At 36.2% G+C, this 17439-nt stretch overlaps 1 protein-coding gene across 1 annotated transcript in view; it reads left to right on the top strand.

Annotated features, from left to right (window-relative positions):
* LOC126180959 (esterase FE4-like) overlaps nucleotides 1–17439 on the top strand; it is a 166063-nt gene that overhangs the window by 15441 nt on the left and 133183 nt on the right. The window contains exons 2-3 of the mRNA XM_049924733.1: nucleotides 2651–2750; nucleotides 7358–7506. Of these exons, the coding sequence (XP_049780690.1) occupies nucleotides 2717–2750; nucleotides 7358–7506 (183 nt within the window). The 5' untranslated portion in view covers nucleotides 2651–2716. The remainder of the gene's footprint in view (nucleotides 1–2650; nucleotides 2751–7357; nucleotides 7507–17439) is intronic.

Here is a 17439-nt window from a genome sequence, read left to right on the forward strand (position 1 = left end):
AAGAACGAATGTCAGTAAGTTTCCATATGATCATGAATTTCCCTGATTTCCCCTTTCTGGTCATTTTGTAAGATTTATGTGGGAGGAAGTAATAAGTTGTCTAACTGTTCTTGGACCATATGTTCTCAGAAACAGTAAGCCTCTCCATGATGCACAAAACTTCTCTTGTAGTTTTTTGTCACTGGAGTTTAATGAACATCTCCATAACACTCTCTCTTTTACAATCCCCTCACAGAATGTCCTACTTTTCTTTTTCCCTATATCTGCTATTAAATCTACATGGTAGCTGTCACAGACTGATAAGCCATATTCAAGAATTGGTCAAATAATTATTTCTTTAAACCAATATGTTTCCTTAGGATTCTTCCAGTGAATCTCAGCCTGGCACCTGCTTTTCATACAACTTGATTTGTGCAGTCATTTCACTTGAGGTCAGTCTGAGGAAGATTCAGATCTAGGAATAACCACTTGTCTGCATCATGTAAATGATGATGAGTAGGTACTCCTACATGTGAATCTTCCTTCCTATTTATGAGCAATATTTTACTTTTTCATCTTAGTCCTTGCTAGTCCCTGCTCTAATTGTTGATTCTCTACAGAACATCCCACTTTTCACTACAATTTTCTGACATCAAAAATTGTCCATAGAAAACACCATTGTTCATGAATAACCTCAAAGAGCTTCTGACATTATTTACTAGATTATTTATTTGTATGTCACAGTCTATTGCTGGATTTAAAAATGTAATATGTATGCAGAGTTCTATACAGGAAGAAAAGATATGAAACATAATGCAGTATTTTGAGACTATTTTATTCAGAGCAGTCACTCATGTTCATATGTAGCACAATTAGAAAAATTCACAGAGAAGCTGTTGCATAACTAATTACACCTGGTTGTGTATTGTCAAGTGGGAATTAAAACACAGAAATTAACAGTCATGGAACTTTGCACTGCAGCAAGGAGAAACCAATCAAGGTGCTCTTGGTGGCCAGTGAATGAAACCTGTTGACACCTCATTGAGCAGATCAGCTGTCCACCTAACATTTCTGTGGTCTGCCATATGTCGCTAAATTGTGGAGTTCCACAGGGCTCTATTCTTGGTCCTTTACTGTTCCTGTTATTTATAAATGATTTACCTTATTCTTCAATGATTCAGTGCAATTTTACCATCTTTGCAGATGATACTAACATAATGGTTAATGGTCTTAAATGTGAAAATGTTCAAGAGTCTGTTAATACTATTCTTATAGATTTAATGAAATGGTTTACTGCAAATGGTCTTTCACTTAACCTGAGTAAGACTAATTATATTCAGTTCACCCCAACTGCCAAAACTGAGGAAGAAATGACTGTTAAATATGCCACACAGGTCATAGAAAGAGTGGAAGTAACAAAGTTTCTAGGCGTGAAGATTGACTGTAGAGTAAACTGGTCCCATCACATTTTAGATCTTTACAAGAGACTCAGCTCTTCAGTTTTTGCAATGCGAATCATCTCTGTCAGTGCAAACTTAAGCACTAAAAAAGCTGCATACTATGGTTACTTCCATTCTTTGATGGCATATGGAATTATTTTCTGGGGAAATCAACCTCTTGTAAAGAAAATATTCATTGCTCAGAAGCGTGTTGTAAGAGTGATGTCTGGTGTAGATCCTAGATGCAGCTGCAGAAGCCTATTCCGGAATCTGGGAATTCTTACAACTACTTCTCAATATATATACTCACTTATGTGTTTCATAAGTAAAAACACTGATTTATACAAATGTAACAGTGAATACCATCAGTATAACACAAGGAGGAAACATGATTTCCACACTGAAGGTAAAAATTTGAAGATTGTGCAGAAGGGTGTACAGTCCTCTGGTATAAAGATATTTAATGCTCTTCCTCCAGAAATCAAATGTGAAATTGCCAACAAATCTACATTTAAAGAGCTTCTGAGGCAATTTCTTTTAGCCATGTCATTTTACAGTTTGGAAGAGTTTATGAAACACAGTGAGAAACGGCCTTAAAATAAGATGTATTATCATATAAATTGAACATTAAGCTGAACATTCTTGTCACATATGTAACTCTTTTAGTGTTAACTGCTTATATTTAACAGTCTGGGTTGTATGACCTTTTCAGGTTTAATTTACTTTATTTTATACCTGTAATCTGTAGGTCTAAGGATTCTCATTCCATTATATTGTGTTATGGATCATTGTAGTGGTTAAGTAACTTTATATTCTTTACCTGTAAACATAGTGTACAAGTACTTGTCATTGACAATGTAAAAATTGACACACGCTACATCCATGTGAAATTGTCACAGTTGGATCCATGGTGTAAGAAATAAATAAATAAATAAATAAAAATAAATCAGCTCCCTTGGTGAAGGCAGAGCATCATTCTCGATTTATGCTGGGAGCATCATCCAGGAATCATCTCAGGAAGTGTATGCACTACCCAGAATACATATGTCATGGCAGTTGAGCCAGATACGATTACAATTGAGGTTTTTGAAATTCTGGTGTAGGATGCAACTGTTTGCATTAATCATTTTATTCTGATGTTTCTTACAAAATGAAAGCTGGCACCACTCTATTGGGACAGTGTTATGCTTGATGTTGATGAGAATGTCTATTGTTCTTCCACTTCTGTTAAGGATACATTATGGACCAGCATATTGAGGCATCAATGAAGGTTTCACCTCATACCTGTGCAACATTACATGAGCACAGGATTACAACTTTCAATGCACAAAGGTATGTGGAGTTCCATGACATGATGTTTGATGTGGCCGGATTTGTGACATTTGTTCCCTTAAGCGAGTAATGAAATCTGATTCATTTGAGATATCAATTGTGATTGCACATGAATCAATAAATCCAATAGGTAGCAGCAGAACTTCTCCATAAACTAATTTAGCCAGTGAAGAGTCTAGGTCAGGATTGTAACTGTTATGCAGGCCAAGTAAGACTAATGATAATGCAGATGTCCAATTTGATTCATTAGTGGGGCTCTTAATGACCAGTACCAGTGTCCAACCATACCATTACTTGCAGGGTGGTAGTTTCTTCTGTGGTGCATTGTGCCACAAAATTTATTCTGCTGGGCAAGTAGTTTAGACTGAAACTCCTTGGTCTGTTGTAATGTGAAGTGGATAACCAAAACTCAGTACCCAGTGCAACAGAAAGGTAGTGGCCAGTATCGTGGCTGAATGTTGTCTACTGGGATGGCCTCTGGCCATCAAGTAAAACCGTCAATCGCTGTTTTGTTGCCAAATAAATGATGATAAATCATCAGCACAACAAGAACAACACAATAACCCTTGTTGCACTGAATCTATGAATCTTTGCCATGTCTGGGCAGCATGTCCTAATCCAGACATCACGAATCAGCTTTCAAAGAGGCCAAATGATGAGTTGATAGTCATCTTCAGTATGTCTTTCTCAATGGTAGGAATGTGAATATATGCTTCTGCACAATCTAACAAGCTAAAGACTGTTGTGCCACATAATGCATAGTTATAATCTCTCAATAGAAGTAGGCAATAGTGATCTGGTATTGTCTGAGCTTTAAGGGCATGATAATTCCTACAAGGGCACCATGCCCCACTCTTCTTTGGGAGCAGTTGTAGAGGTGATGACTGTGGGATGCTCAATGTATGAATGATGTCTTCTTTCGACATGAAATTAAATTCAGCCTTTGCAATGGTATAACGGTCTGGAGCTAGGCATCTGGGTCTGCATGAAATTGGTGGGCCTGCGGTAATATTAATATAATGTATGGTGCTGTGACATACCTATTTTGGGGCACCTGGAAGATGCTTGATATGTTGGAACTGCCCCGGTAGATGAGCATATAGTATACTGGCTGTTGACCAGATCAGCTTGTCATCATGTATCACTGCACAGTGTCAAAACCCGTTGGCAGAAAAGTTGGTGATGCTGTTGATGAGGTGTGCATTAGCATATGGCAGTAGGCGATAGTGAGCTAAAACATGGGCTTTTGATGATCAGGTCCATCACAACGCCACAGTAAAATTCCACATAAATTCACATTGTAGATCCAGATGTAATTCCATATGTTGTGTTACATAAGTAGTGAAGGATGAGTTGTTAGCCACAGAAATATGTAACGAGATTGCTTGCTGATACTTGTGTAACAGGGTTCACCACAAAATACATGCATCAGAACCAGTGTCCACTAACAATTTTTGTCCTATCTTGCGGTCCGTTATGAAGAGGTGCAGAGGCAGTGAATGACAATTGGGTTCCCCTTCTTCAGACTGTCATTTTTGATTGAAGAATGAGCACAGAGATATACACTTGTGTGCCTGATCTCTGAACTTTCAGCGATATCAGCAAGTGTCAGGTTGAGTAGAATCATCTGCTGCTGAGAAATCTGCAGAGGAATGGCTTGTCAGTCATTTATGGAAATGCTCCCCAGCGTATTGGTCAGAGAGTAGTTCACTGATCTGTTCTCTCAATGTGTCGACCTGGGTTTTGAGGCTGTCGTGATCTGCACGCACTCCTCTTGATGTACTGTGGCCTGCCATCATGCTTGCAGTGCAGGAGGTCAGCACAGGTGCGTTCTGAATCCTGTCTGCCAGCTCTGCTATGACATCTAGCAACATTTCTGTTTGGGAACCTATAATGGCTTTTACTTGTGCTGCCAGGTGTCTTCTCCATAATGCGTGTAATAAGTTATCTGGCACCATGCACATATCTACCTTGATTAATAAATGACAGAGGTACTGGGATGGTTTTTTGCCTCCAATGTCCTTCTGCATCAGTACCTGTCTCATTCTTCTTGTGAAGCGGCCTCTCTACAAATTAACTCTACCTCAAGCTTTCCATATTCCTACATATCTGGAGGTGTGATTTTTACATTTGCTCCTTTGCTGCATAACAATAATCTAATGGACCAATCCCAGTGCAAATTTGGTGAAATCTTTTATCACTGCAGTGCAGAGGAAACTTGCCTCTGTCTGCACATACCATAATGCTGGGAAGTGTGGTCAAAATGGCGGTAGCCCCACTGCAGGTCTGGATACTGTGGGTGTGCCATCCATCTCACAATTTCCTGCTTCTTGGAAATTCATTATGATGCTTCTGTATTGCTGACTTTATTTTCTCTAGCTGTTTCATGCTGGTGCCACTGCTACCAAAGCTGTTGATTGATTTGTGAACTTATCACGTATGATGAGTTTTATACAGTGAGAACAGATATGAAACATAATGCAGCATTCTGAGACAGTGTTTTATTCGGAACAATCTTACACATTCATATGTAGAACAATTCACAGAGAATCTGTTACATACTAACACAAATGAGAATTAAAACACAGTAATTAATAGCCACAGAACTTGGCACTGTAGCAAGGAGAACCCGATTACAGTGCTCCTGGCAGCTAGTGCCTGGACCCTGTCAACAGACTTCCTTGGGGCACTCCCAAAGTTACTTTTACTTGGTAACCCTGTCTATTTCCTCCCATTAAGAAACAATATGTTGAGTACTATCTGTTAGGAAGTCCAGAATCTAACCACAACTTGAGTGCAATACTTGCTTAGCTCATGTTTTATCATGTGTCATAGACAGAATGAGTTCGTCCTGCAAGTATATTGAAATGCCCCCAAATAGAATCTATAATTTCGACATTGATTAATTCTCTGATGAGATAAATCATCCCTCAACAATGACAATAACCACAACAACAACAATAACTTTTTATTCCCATTCTGTTGTAGTAGAATAATGCTTTGTCATTGCTATACCAATTAGATAGCTTTATGCTGAAGCTAAACATGTTGGACGGATTGCAATAAGAAAGTGAAATGTGAAGATTACTTAAAAAATATATGCATGATTTTTAAAAACCATCTAATTAATTTCTACACGTTTGATATTTCACAGTATGTTATTATATTTTTGAGAGATAGAATTTCATTTTTCTACACAAACTACATTCCTTTAAGCTGCCTTGTGGCACCATGGAACTAAGGCCTTTATACTTGTGTGGCAGACATCAGGATCAGCAGGTATGGCCCAACATTTAGCAGCCTTCACAAGGGAGTCATTGTCTTCAAATCTCATACTTTGAAGAGATTCCTTCAGTTTACTGAAGTTGTAGCAATCACTTGGTGCCAGATCAGCACTTTAGAATGAGTGTTTCAGTGTTGTCCACCCTAGTTTTGTGATCTAGGTTGTTGTTTTCTCACCAACATGTAGCCTGATGTTATTATGCATGAGTGAAACATCATGCTTCTGCCAAATTTGTCAAATGTGACACATTCAAACATGAAGTTTTTTTAAGGTTACATAGTGTCAGGATTGAACATGGGAGAGATAAGGAAAGGAGATAAGGAATTTTTATTGTCTCAATGACTTATACACAGGAACACTGTGATGCCTACAATGATGATACCCACATATAAAGATTATTGGTGACTGCATGTTCTATTATAGACAATAAAAATTCATTATCTCCTTTCCTTATCTCTCCCAAGGTTTTTTTTTTATTTATTTATTTTTAAAAAAAGCATTTACTTATGCACTCTGGCACCAGTAGCAGTGTGAGCTTGAATTGGAATTAGTCTACTGATGTGTACCCAGTCTGTACTTAGTCTGCTGATGTGTTCCCAGTTTCACCAGACAATCTATTTGCACAGTGACTATCAGTATTTCAATCAAGAGTGTTATCTCCATACTCCTTTTTCAGTCCATTGTTGAAATGATGTGGATTTCTTTTGTAGTGACCCTTGTACATGGAAAACTGTGTGTTGGTATACAACTCTTGTGAGCCATCAGTGTGGATTCACTTGATATAAACTTTTGAAATATTTACCTTTTTCATTGGCACCAAAAGCTAAAACTGGACCACTGACAAGTGTATCTGAATATTTGCTGCATCTCATTTCTGTATTTGTATCTGTTATAAGCATAATAATTATTGCTGTACAGTCATTTAATTTCCTTTGTAAACCCCCTCCCCTCCCTAACCAAATCTCTTTTACCACTACTGAAAATTAAGACTGGCAAGAACATTCTCCTAAAACCTTGTATGAATGAGTATAAATTGCTGTTAATGTGATGCAGCATAGAATGTTTGAATTATAGTGGCACAGTTTTAACCACATAGCTGCTGCCAATGTGTCACTCCTGTGCTGTAATGTGGAGGCCATTATCAAACTAATTAGAAACACATTTGGGGCACCTTCTGCCTGAGCACTTATCAGCTGATGTCACACTCTGGTGGGACTAATGTCTTCCCTGTCTATATATAGGTGTTCCCCTATTGTATGACACAGTGCTAAACCAATACTTGTGATTATGTTACTGTTACTATTTATCTGTATTTTATGCATAGGAAAATCTGTGTTTGGTCAACGACCCATGGTCCAAATATCTGATGGAAAAATAAGAGGAATTTATGACTTTGCCTATTATGGAAGGCAGTTTGCAGGCTTCATTGGTATTCCTTACGCTGAACCTCCACTTGGTCAACTTCGATTCAAGGTATCAGTGAAAATGGTTTCTTTTTGTTTTACTCAAGTATATCTACATTAAGATCTACAGGTGCATTTTTTGTTCTTGTGTAACCCATACCAGAAAACTCACTTGTGTATAGATTGTCAAAGATATCAACAAAAAAATGTTATATCAGAAGCAGGGCAGCAGTTTTAGTGTAAGACTTAGGAGAGTAAATGTACATGTTTGTAAAACTTATGTATTCTTTATTGCCGTGCTGACATCAACTGCCCATCACAGACTTTCTTCAAAATATGCAGATAGTGTTGTTTGTTACAGAAATTCAATACAAAACCACTTTTGTTGTATTTATTTTAAGTCACAGAATGCTAACTTCCTTGTTATATTACCAGATACAACTGATATAATTATAGGTACTATCGTCTCTGTATTAACACTAAAAAATTTTAAAAATCACATTTTTATTATTTTTACAAATTATTTGCTTGAAAACACCATCACAGAATTTATGAAAATTGTGCAATACAGTGTGAACATTAATAAAACTGACAAATTGCAGGGACAGGTTCCTGACTGAAAATGGAGGAAAAAGGTCCTATGAACATGTCTCTGGAAATGCATCATTTCCACAATAGATGGTGCTGATGAATGACAATTCCTCTGGCCACATGCCATGCATTCCTTGTGTGTTTCAGGCTGTGTGACTGATGCAGCATACAGTAAGCAGCAGGATGGCCTGGTATTCACGTCAGGAACAATCTGAGATGGTGTTTGTGTGTGGCCAGGCATATGGAAATGGTCAAGAGGCAGCATGGCTATATCAAAGAAAATACCCTCACAAACACCAACCACATCACACAACATTTCAAGATCCTTTTGGGTATTTGTGTGATCATGCAAACGTACAAAAAAGGGTTTGAAATTTTTTGTAATGTGACTGGTTCCCATGAGGGTACTTGTTTCTACATAGCTGTGCTGCCTCTTGACTGTTTCCATCTGGTTGGTCGTACACAAACATCATCTTGGCCTGTTCCAGACATGAATACCAGAGCATTCTTCATGCTTACAGTATGCTGCATCAATCACACGGCCTGCAATGCACAGGGAACAGACGGCACATGATCAGAGGAAATGTCATTCATCAGCTCTCTCTATTGTGGCAACAATGCATTTCTGGACACAAGTTCATACTACTTTTTTCCTCCCTTCCAGTCAGGAATTTGTCACTGTAGTTTGTCAGATTTATTAATGTTCACCCTGTATATTGTTTGGTCAATGTGTTAGTAGTTACTAAAAACAAAGTGGGCAATATTTTTCAGTGTAAAGTGTTAGAAATTTTTCTAGATTCTGTATATTTCGCATTATTTAATTTCTAGTGTAAGATATGCATGTTGGCAACACTGTTTCCCACTGTCTTTTGTTTATAACAAGCAAGTGGGAACTAGCACATGAATCATTGTGCATAGAATTTTGTGTCTGGTTTGAACTTTTTGCCAGGTAAATCGTTGGAAATCTGTCAGAGGTATTGCAGAAATATATTGGTCCATAAGTAACTGTGTTACCATCACATCCATTGTGTATCAAAAATTATGAGGTGATCAGTTTTTCCTACTGACTGATTGAAGCACAGCTCATAAGGAAGTTTGTCTGAAACCAAAGATTTTCCAGTATGATTTAAAATATAGACTGCTGTATTGCAATGTTCTGCCCACAATAGTTTGCTTGAGTGCAGCATGAAATGTGCAGCTTCAACAATTGTTCTATTTTCACATTTGGTCACATTATACTGTTCTGGTGTACAGGGTGGAGGAATCAGCAGTTCTATTCCCTTATCTATGAGCAATTTCTTAAGTCTGTTGTTGTTAAATTTTTTACCTCTCACATGTAAACTGTTTAATGACATGTCCTTTGGTTTGAACTTCATTTAAATATTGTTTATGCACATAATACACTTAATTTTTGTGCTTCAAAAAGAAAATTTGATTAAATTTACTGAAATTGTCTTTAAAACATATGTAATATCAAGCACCTCCAGATGACTCTGTACTCATTGGTCCATTGATAACTGTGAGGATTAATTCACAAGTAACTGTGGAACAATTTACTCTTTGTCTGAATGGTAATCTGTGCACCTTTCCTAATGCACGACCACCACAAAATTCATCCTTACAAACATCCATATTGATGTTAAGTTTCTTCAAGATGTTTTTGATGTGTTGTTTATTTTGATGACTGAATCTTTTGTGATACATTTGTAATGTTTCAGAAGATGTCACAAGTTTACTTGGTAACTCTTTCCTCTTCTAACAACACACATAGCCTGTCATGATGATGTCACCACTGGCTTTCCCCCAATTCCTAACACTTTTACAGTTAAACATTATGTTGCAACCTTTACATGTGGCTGATTTGGCTGAGAGCAAATGAACACTTGCATTAGGCACATATAAAATGTTTTCCATTCTATCACTATACCATTGATTGTTTCATCTTATTTCAATATAGGCTTTCTTGATCAAATGCACAGATATTAGTACCTTGTTTTCCTAATGAAACTACATCACGAACATCAAATTCACTGTACAAAACAAAGTACTGTTTCATAGCACCAATAGCACAGTACCATTTATTCGTGTCAATATAATTTCTGTTAGACAAACTCAGGGTGCATGAAGTAAATACATTGTTTCTACTCATCTTCTATTCTTGCCACATGATATTTCAATCAAGAGCATTCAGTGGGCACTCCACTGCCCAATGACCTAGTTGTTTAATTTATTGCATGAAAATTTTCGATTTGCTCACATCTTCTTTTTCCATGTGTTAGAAATGACAAATGCAGTCAAATCTGTTGCAATTTGTTCACAAGATTTAGTGGTACAAAGTTTCTCAATAAGTAAGTTCAAACTATAATTTTCTGCTGGTATTGTCTCCCAGAGCTGTTTAAAATGATCATATTCCTTTCCCAGTATAGATAAAATTCGGCCATTTAATATTCTTTCAGACAATGTATTCTTTTCATATTTTGTTAATTCATCATTTAGATCTATTACTAACTTTTGAATTGTAGCCAAATGTATGCTAATATTTTCTGCTTCATTGATTTGACCTGAAAAAAGTTTTCAGTTAACATGTCCAAGTATTTCATGCCACTAAGCTCAAATTGAGCATGAAGTTTGCCCCATAGTTCTTTAGCATTTTTGATCGTCAGCACAAGTTCAGCAACTGGCTTGCTTAGTGCACTTGATATCAGACTTGCTGCTTTTGCATCATTCTTTTACCATTCTCCATATGCTACCTTCTGTTTACCTGTACATTTCTGAGGCAACATAACAGGTTTGCACATACTGATAACAATGCCTTTGAATTTATACAAATGGAGCACCTTAGAGATGTGCCATTTCCATTTTGACCAATCATCAGGTGCTTCAAGTTTATCAATATTCACTTTATAGTCCCCATTTGTGCACATGTTCTTACCGTATGACTCATTTCAACAAAAAATTCTTCTACCAGCACACAGTGGATTGAATCAGGTTTTTCTTTTTCTTTTTTTTTTTTTTTCCATGATTAGTACATTTTCAGGATACAGCTTTACTTTGTAACTAAAACAAACTTCAAAGATATTATATAAAAACAAGACTATTTCAAAAAATACCCAGGAATAGGCTACCATTTTACAGAGAGTACCAAAACATTTTTCCTTTTATCACAACAAATAACATATTTACTCATAAAAAGTGAGTGTTAAGAAATGCATGTTGAATGATATAAGCACAGGGTAAAATTTTGTAAGAAAATTTTATATTGAACCAGAGATGGTCAAGTAGTATTGATTTTCCTTTAATTTTCGTCTATGGTCACAAACGTTTTGTTAACAGATATGACCATCATCAGATCTGCAGCAAAAAATGGAAAAAAAACACAAATACACTCACAGATTGTCTACAGCTTAAAAACAATCAATAGACCATAATGAAAAGTACTACTGACATATATATGCATTTGTACACTTAAGTATAAAGAGGAAAGTCCTAATGTACTGCAGCCGTAGTGCAATCGTCAAATGTTAAATGCAAAATCAGCACGAGGATTGTGAAATATATGTAAATAACATCATATGCATGAGTCATGTTGTCAGTAGAACTACTGCTGTACAGTAGCCACAAGATGTTTGTGTTGTAAGTTCACAAGATCTCACTAATGTAGGCATACACTAGTTTTCAATGATAAATTGAACAGTGTAAAATAAAGGGGGATACAATAGTTCAAGTCTGTAATGAGCTTATAATGTATAAAAGGCATTACAGTAATAAAAAGTGATGAAATAGAACATGACAAAAGTCAGATTGTTAAAAAGAGGAAGAGTTAAGAGACAGTAGTTGACATATGCTCAAGTGCCAATATTCTAAATAATGACATAAGTAATAAACACCATTGATAGTGCACAGAATAATATTAAAAAAAACTATAAAACAAATCACTAAAGAAGCCACAATGAAAGAAAACATAATGCTGCACATAATCAGTGCCCTCTGTTAGCGCTAATGCCAGAATTACTCACAGGCAAGAAGTGGTTGGAGGAACATGACTGCCAAGGGCCCCTCGTACCCTGCGGCACTCCTTTGCAAGAAAGGAATGATTAAATTCCGTAACAGTGCATGACCAACATTATCTAGTTAATGCAGTATATGAAATGAACACTCTAATGATTTTATAAAGCTAATTGTTAATGTATAGTCAGTTTATTGTGTGCTGATTATGACCATTATTAATTTTCAAAGAGTCAAAATACAAGTTTTAAAGTTAGTGCCATACTGTTGCTTACCACAAGTCAATACCAGTTCCCAGATCCATGTCATTTTTAATTAATTATTTCGCTCAAGAAGTAATAGTAAGTAATAGTCTCAGTCATAATTAAAATGTATGCTAAGCAACAGCCTTACACAATAGCTGTATGTGAACTATACAATTTAAAGTACTAACAGAGAACAGTGTGAAGAGCATTACCATTGCACAGATAAAGGTAAGAAATTTTATTATTTGAGGGACAGAATTCATTAAGCACAGGGACCATTATTTTCAAATTAATCAAGTTTTGTTTCACCGCCTGTGCCAATTTCAAATCAATAGTGTTGCACCAGATTCAGTTTATGGTGTTACAAAAATTCATGCAGTTTTGGTTTGGCTTAAAGTTATTGACAGTTTACATTCTTCCAGTCAGAAAAGTTCAGTACAGAGCAAAGCACATAAGCGGTGAGATAAAATACACGTTCACATGCTATTCCCATTCTAATAGATGTGTTGTAGACTACTGTTAGTTATGTTACTACATACATACATGTAAAGGAGGCAACCATACATCTTGCACAGGATACTTCACAGGTTGTAGAAACCTTACATTCAGATCCCAGTACCTTGATTCTTTTGCCCTTTCTTGTGGCTAGAAATAAAGATAAATTTTAAATGAAAACAATTTATGGAGCCACAGTAGAATGTAGACTTCGCCTCTTTCCCAAAGATGCAGATTGTGTGTCCCAATACAAGGATATTTAACAAGCTGCTTGTAGCTGTAATATAATAAATTAGGAGTGTCTACTGTTTCAAAAGAAAATTAAAAACATATCTGATTAGTTGCCCCTTCTACCAGTTACCTATCTAGATTTGAAGATTGATCTGGCAAAACACTGTAGAGTAAAACTACATTGAATATGGAGATTTTTATTATTATAACCATAATACAGCCTAGTGGTCAGCACATCTGACTGCATTGCAGAACACCTAGGTTTAGTTCCTTGTAATGTTAGGAAATTTTTCTTGAGGAGCTACTTGAGTGAAAATTAGTGGCTCCAAAGCCTGGAAGGCAGACAGTGAGTGGGAGAGCAGTGTGCTGACACCATGCCCCTCCATGCCACATCTGAATGACACCCCTGTCAGAGAATGGCTGGGATTCTGGTAGTTGTAACCATCTGAATGGCGTGCTGCCCAGCAGTTTACTCCAATCTTCATTGAGAGTGGCATAAAAATTACATACAACTTACCTCAATGGCAGCTCTTTACATGGAGAGTAGTGCAAACTGGCTACTGTACCATTCAAATGACTGCAACAACAGCATGTAAATCATGATATACATCATATATTTTACACTTTCCAGACTTAAAAAGAGTTATTCCAGTGAAACTCTCTTATACAGGTATGCTATTCTGATGCAAAAAACACAAAAATTTAAAAAAACAAAGTGTATTTCTGTATCTCAGTGATTAATGAAGATGTAAAAATGCATTGGTCTTTCTTTCTAGAGCTCTTGGTCACAATCTGAGTAGGTGAAAAGAGATTTAAGGTATCTTTAATGAGTTATTTGATATGAAAGTATTCAGCACTACACCCTGTATATCTGTTTAGTCATAGTTAATTTGTGACAGAGAATATGATGAGTGACTGGATGAGTGAATGAAGATGTTGTTTGTGAATTACAGAGTACTGTCATTTCATTGTTGCAGAAACAGACATTATTTTTTCAGTTTCAGGATGGGCAAAATAAAACTTATTATATCTATATTTACAGTAGGATCAACACAGGATTGACCCCTTTAATGGACATCATAGAAAATGCCATAAATGGGTACCATTCACATCACTACTGTGCTATGGTAAATTATTTTAGCTGTGAGACATGTATAGCAGCTTTTTCTGAGGCATAGTAGCAGTACTGTTTTCAGTGTTATGGTGTAGCTCTTTCAACATGGAGGATTTTTTTGAGTAACCCTGATCCTTCAGTTTCAGCCATAGGTAGAAATCACAGGGAGAGAGATCAGGCAATCAAGGTGGTCAGGAGATTGCACTGCCCCACTGATTGTCCTCTCCTTGCTAAACTCTTTATGCACTCGTGAGAAGTTGTCAAGGTTGTGTGTGCTGTTGCTCCATCTTGCTGAAAATATGCATGCAGTCATTCATCTTCTGTGAGTTTATCCACATATGGATTAAAGAATTTGTGGACATATTGGCAAGCATTGACAGTTATAAATATTTACTGGGCTAGTTTTTCTTGGTTCTGCTACAATGTCTGCCTGATTTAACTGAGAAATGATTGCGACTACTGAAATTATATTTATAACAAATACAATACTGCAGTCATGTGGCATCAACATCATTCATTTAAGACTGTAAAATTTTAATAATCAGATTGTTATTTCATAATATGTGAAAAGGTGTGGATTATTATGAAATATTCACTTTCACATACTCTGGATAGAAATGAAAAATGTAAGTAAAACACGTTTAAAATTGCTTGTTCTTTTTTTTTTTTTCAGAACATGCTCACAGTAACTGAAAATGTTACTGACAATAATATGTCCTCTGTAAGTTGTTCATTTGAGTCTTTGTGAGTTGTGGACATTTTAACCTGTAGCATTGTTTCTTTCTCCATATTATAGTTACAGTTTATTTTTTGTCCTCTGGATCAGTTTTACAATGATTTTAGACATGTTATGTTGCACATTTATACATAAATAAAGAAATTTCTTGGAAATTTGTCATTTGATACATGAAATCCTTCTGTAGTAATGTTTACTGATAATATTTTTACTCAGTGATATATGCTAGCCTGCACTGACTTATGCAACAGTCTAGCACACGTAGGGAAAGTCTACAATGTAATTGTTTTTTTGTCATACTGCTAATAATAATAAATAATACATTTAGAAGAACTTGTGACTAGTTTTTTGTTTATCTATGTTAAACTCACTGCACAGGAATATTAGGACATTTATACATATTGCAACACTATGTCTTAGTCTGTATGTTTTCTTCTGTATTTTCAACACTACACTTTATTTTCCTTTTCCTTCTTTCAGGAAAATATGACATTCCAACTCACATTTGTCCTATGGATTTGCCAACAAGTACTGTTTTACCTTATACCAACATCCAGAGATGAGGTGCTCCTTTTGTTTTCTTTTGAAGGTGCTCAGTTCCTTTATGCTCTTGAAGCTAGATGGTAGTCAATTATAAAATAAGCTTCTTATAATTGTAGGGCCCCTGTCTGTCATTTTCAATCTTCTGCCGCAGATGTGTTAATTTTCTCAGTTCCTTGAATTTGTTTTTGCAGGATTCCTGAGGTGACAGTTTAGCTATGCATCTAATGGCTTTCTTTTGAAGTTTTAGGATTCTTTAGATATGTACATCTGCTCCACCACCCGATATTGGAATACAGTACAATATGTATGGGAAAATAAGTCCATAGTACATTTTAAGCAAGATTTCCTAAGTCCACTGTGTAGCACATTTTTTTCATTAAAAATATGTTTGTACTTATTTTGGAACAGATCCTGTCAATGTGTTTTTCCCATATCAGAAATTTTTCCACGTCTATACCCAGAAACTTGTTCTGTTTGTTTTGGAATTTGTACACATAGTCTTCTTCCTGTTGATTAATAAGTTATTTTCTGTAAAATGCCTTTCTGCCATTTACAAGTTCTCACTGGCTCTTTTTTCCAACTCCTTCACTAAGGCACTCCATATTGGTAAAGTTGTGCCATCGGCATACACGATCACTTTTTCATTTACAGCAGTGAACATATCATTTATATTTAATATAAAGAGCAGAGGTTGTAATATTGAACCCTGAGCTACTCCATATTTTGCCTGCAGGAAATCAGAGTAGACATTTCTCTCTGTATTTCTAGATTTATGTTTTATTTCCACAAACTGTTGTCTGTTTTCAACAAATGTTTTTATAATATCAGCAGCTTTCCTTCTTATGCCATAACATTCCAGTTTCTGTAGAAGAGCCACTGTCAAAAGCTTTTCAAAAGTCTACATAGACACTAGATATTTTCTTTTGATGATCCAATGCCTCACTGATGTGTGTTATGAAGTTTGTTGCTGCAGTCTTGGTGGATCTACCCTTTCTAAATCTGTTGTGCCCATTTAAGATGTTATGCTTCTTTATGAAGTTTATAAATCTATCTTTAATCACTGTTTCTATTATTTTAGGCAGAACAGGTGTAATCATTATGGGCCTATAGTTTCTGGGGTCTCCTTTATCCCCTCCTTTGAATACTGACACAACTTTACTCATCTTTAAACATTTTGGAAATACTCCTTGCTTCATTACCAAATTTATCAGTAATGCTAGAGGTTTAGCAAGATATCTAGCACAGTGTTTGCTGAGATGCCATCCAGACCTGTATTTTTATTTCTAGTGCTCCAATTTTTTTAAGAATTTCCAGTTCATCTGTAGGAAGGAGATATAAACCCTTTGCTACCTTTTTGGGACTCTCCATTCTTTTTGGTACTGATGTGTTTTTTGAGAAGTTTCTACACTATAGCTATATAGTTCTGGTTGAAAGTATTGAACACTTGCTGTGGATCAGTCACTTCATTCCCTTCTCTTGTCAGTGCTATATTTATATCTTTCAAGGCATGTGATTCTTTTCTGTTTTTATTTATATAGTTCCAGACTGTTTTATTCATGTTAAAAGAAGATTGTATTTCAAATTTTTGGTGGCTGGCCTTTGCTTCTCTTATCATCCTAGTGTATGCTTTCTTCGTATACTTGTAAGCCTCATGATTGACCAGGCCTTTTCCTTTCTGATATGTTTCAAAGAATTCAGTCAGTTCATCTCTTGCTTTTTTACTTTCTGTGGTGAACCATTTTTTGTTTGGTTTACCCCAAGTAGTTCTGCATATCATAGGACCAGCTGTATGTTACGGGTGTGTTTAAGCATAGTGGCATGTCTTTCCCACAGTGCTACAGATGTGTGTACTCACACCACTTGGTGTTTTTCTGAGTGCTATGGGGAATTGGACAGGTCAGTGGTGCACTACACAGCTACTCAGGTAGCAGAGTACATGTGGAGTATACATGGGGCCTTTTTAGGCTAGGTGGTAGTTTGATGTACTCTGATGAACACTTGCCATATGACACACATATAATGTAACCAGACTGTGCTCAGAAT

The sequence above is a fragment of the Schistocerca cancellata genome, chromosome 1 (genome assembly GCF_023864275.1).
Source record: "Schistocerca cancellata isolate TAMUIC-IGC-003103 chromosome 1, iqSchCanc2.1, whole genome shotgun sequence".
In the NCBI taxonomy this organism is placed as follows: Eukaryota; Metazoa; Arthropoda; class Insecta; order Orthoptera; family Acrididae; genus Schistocerca; species Schistocerca cancellata.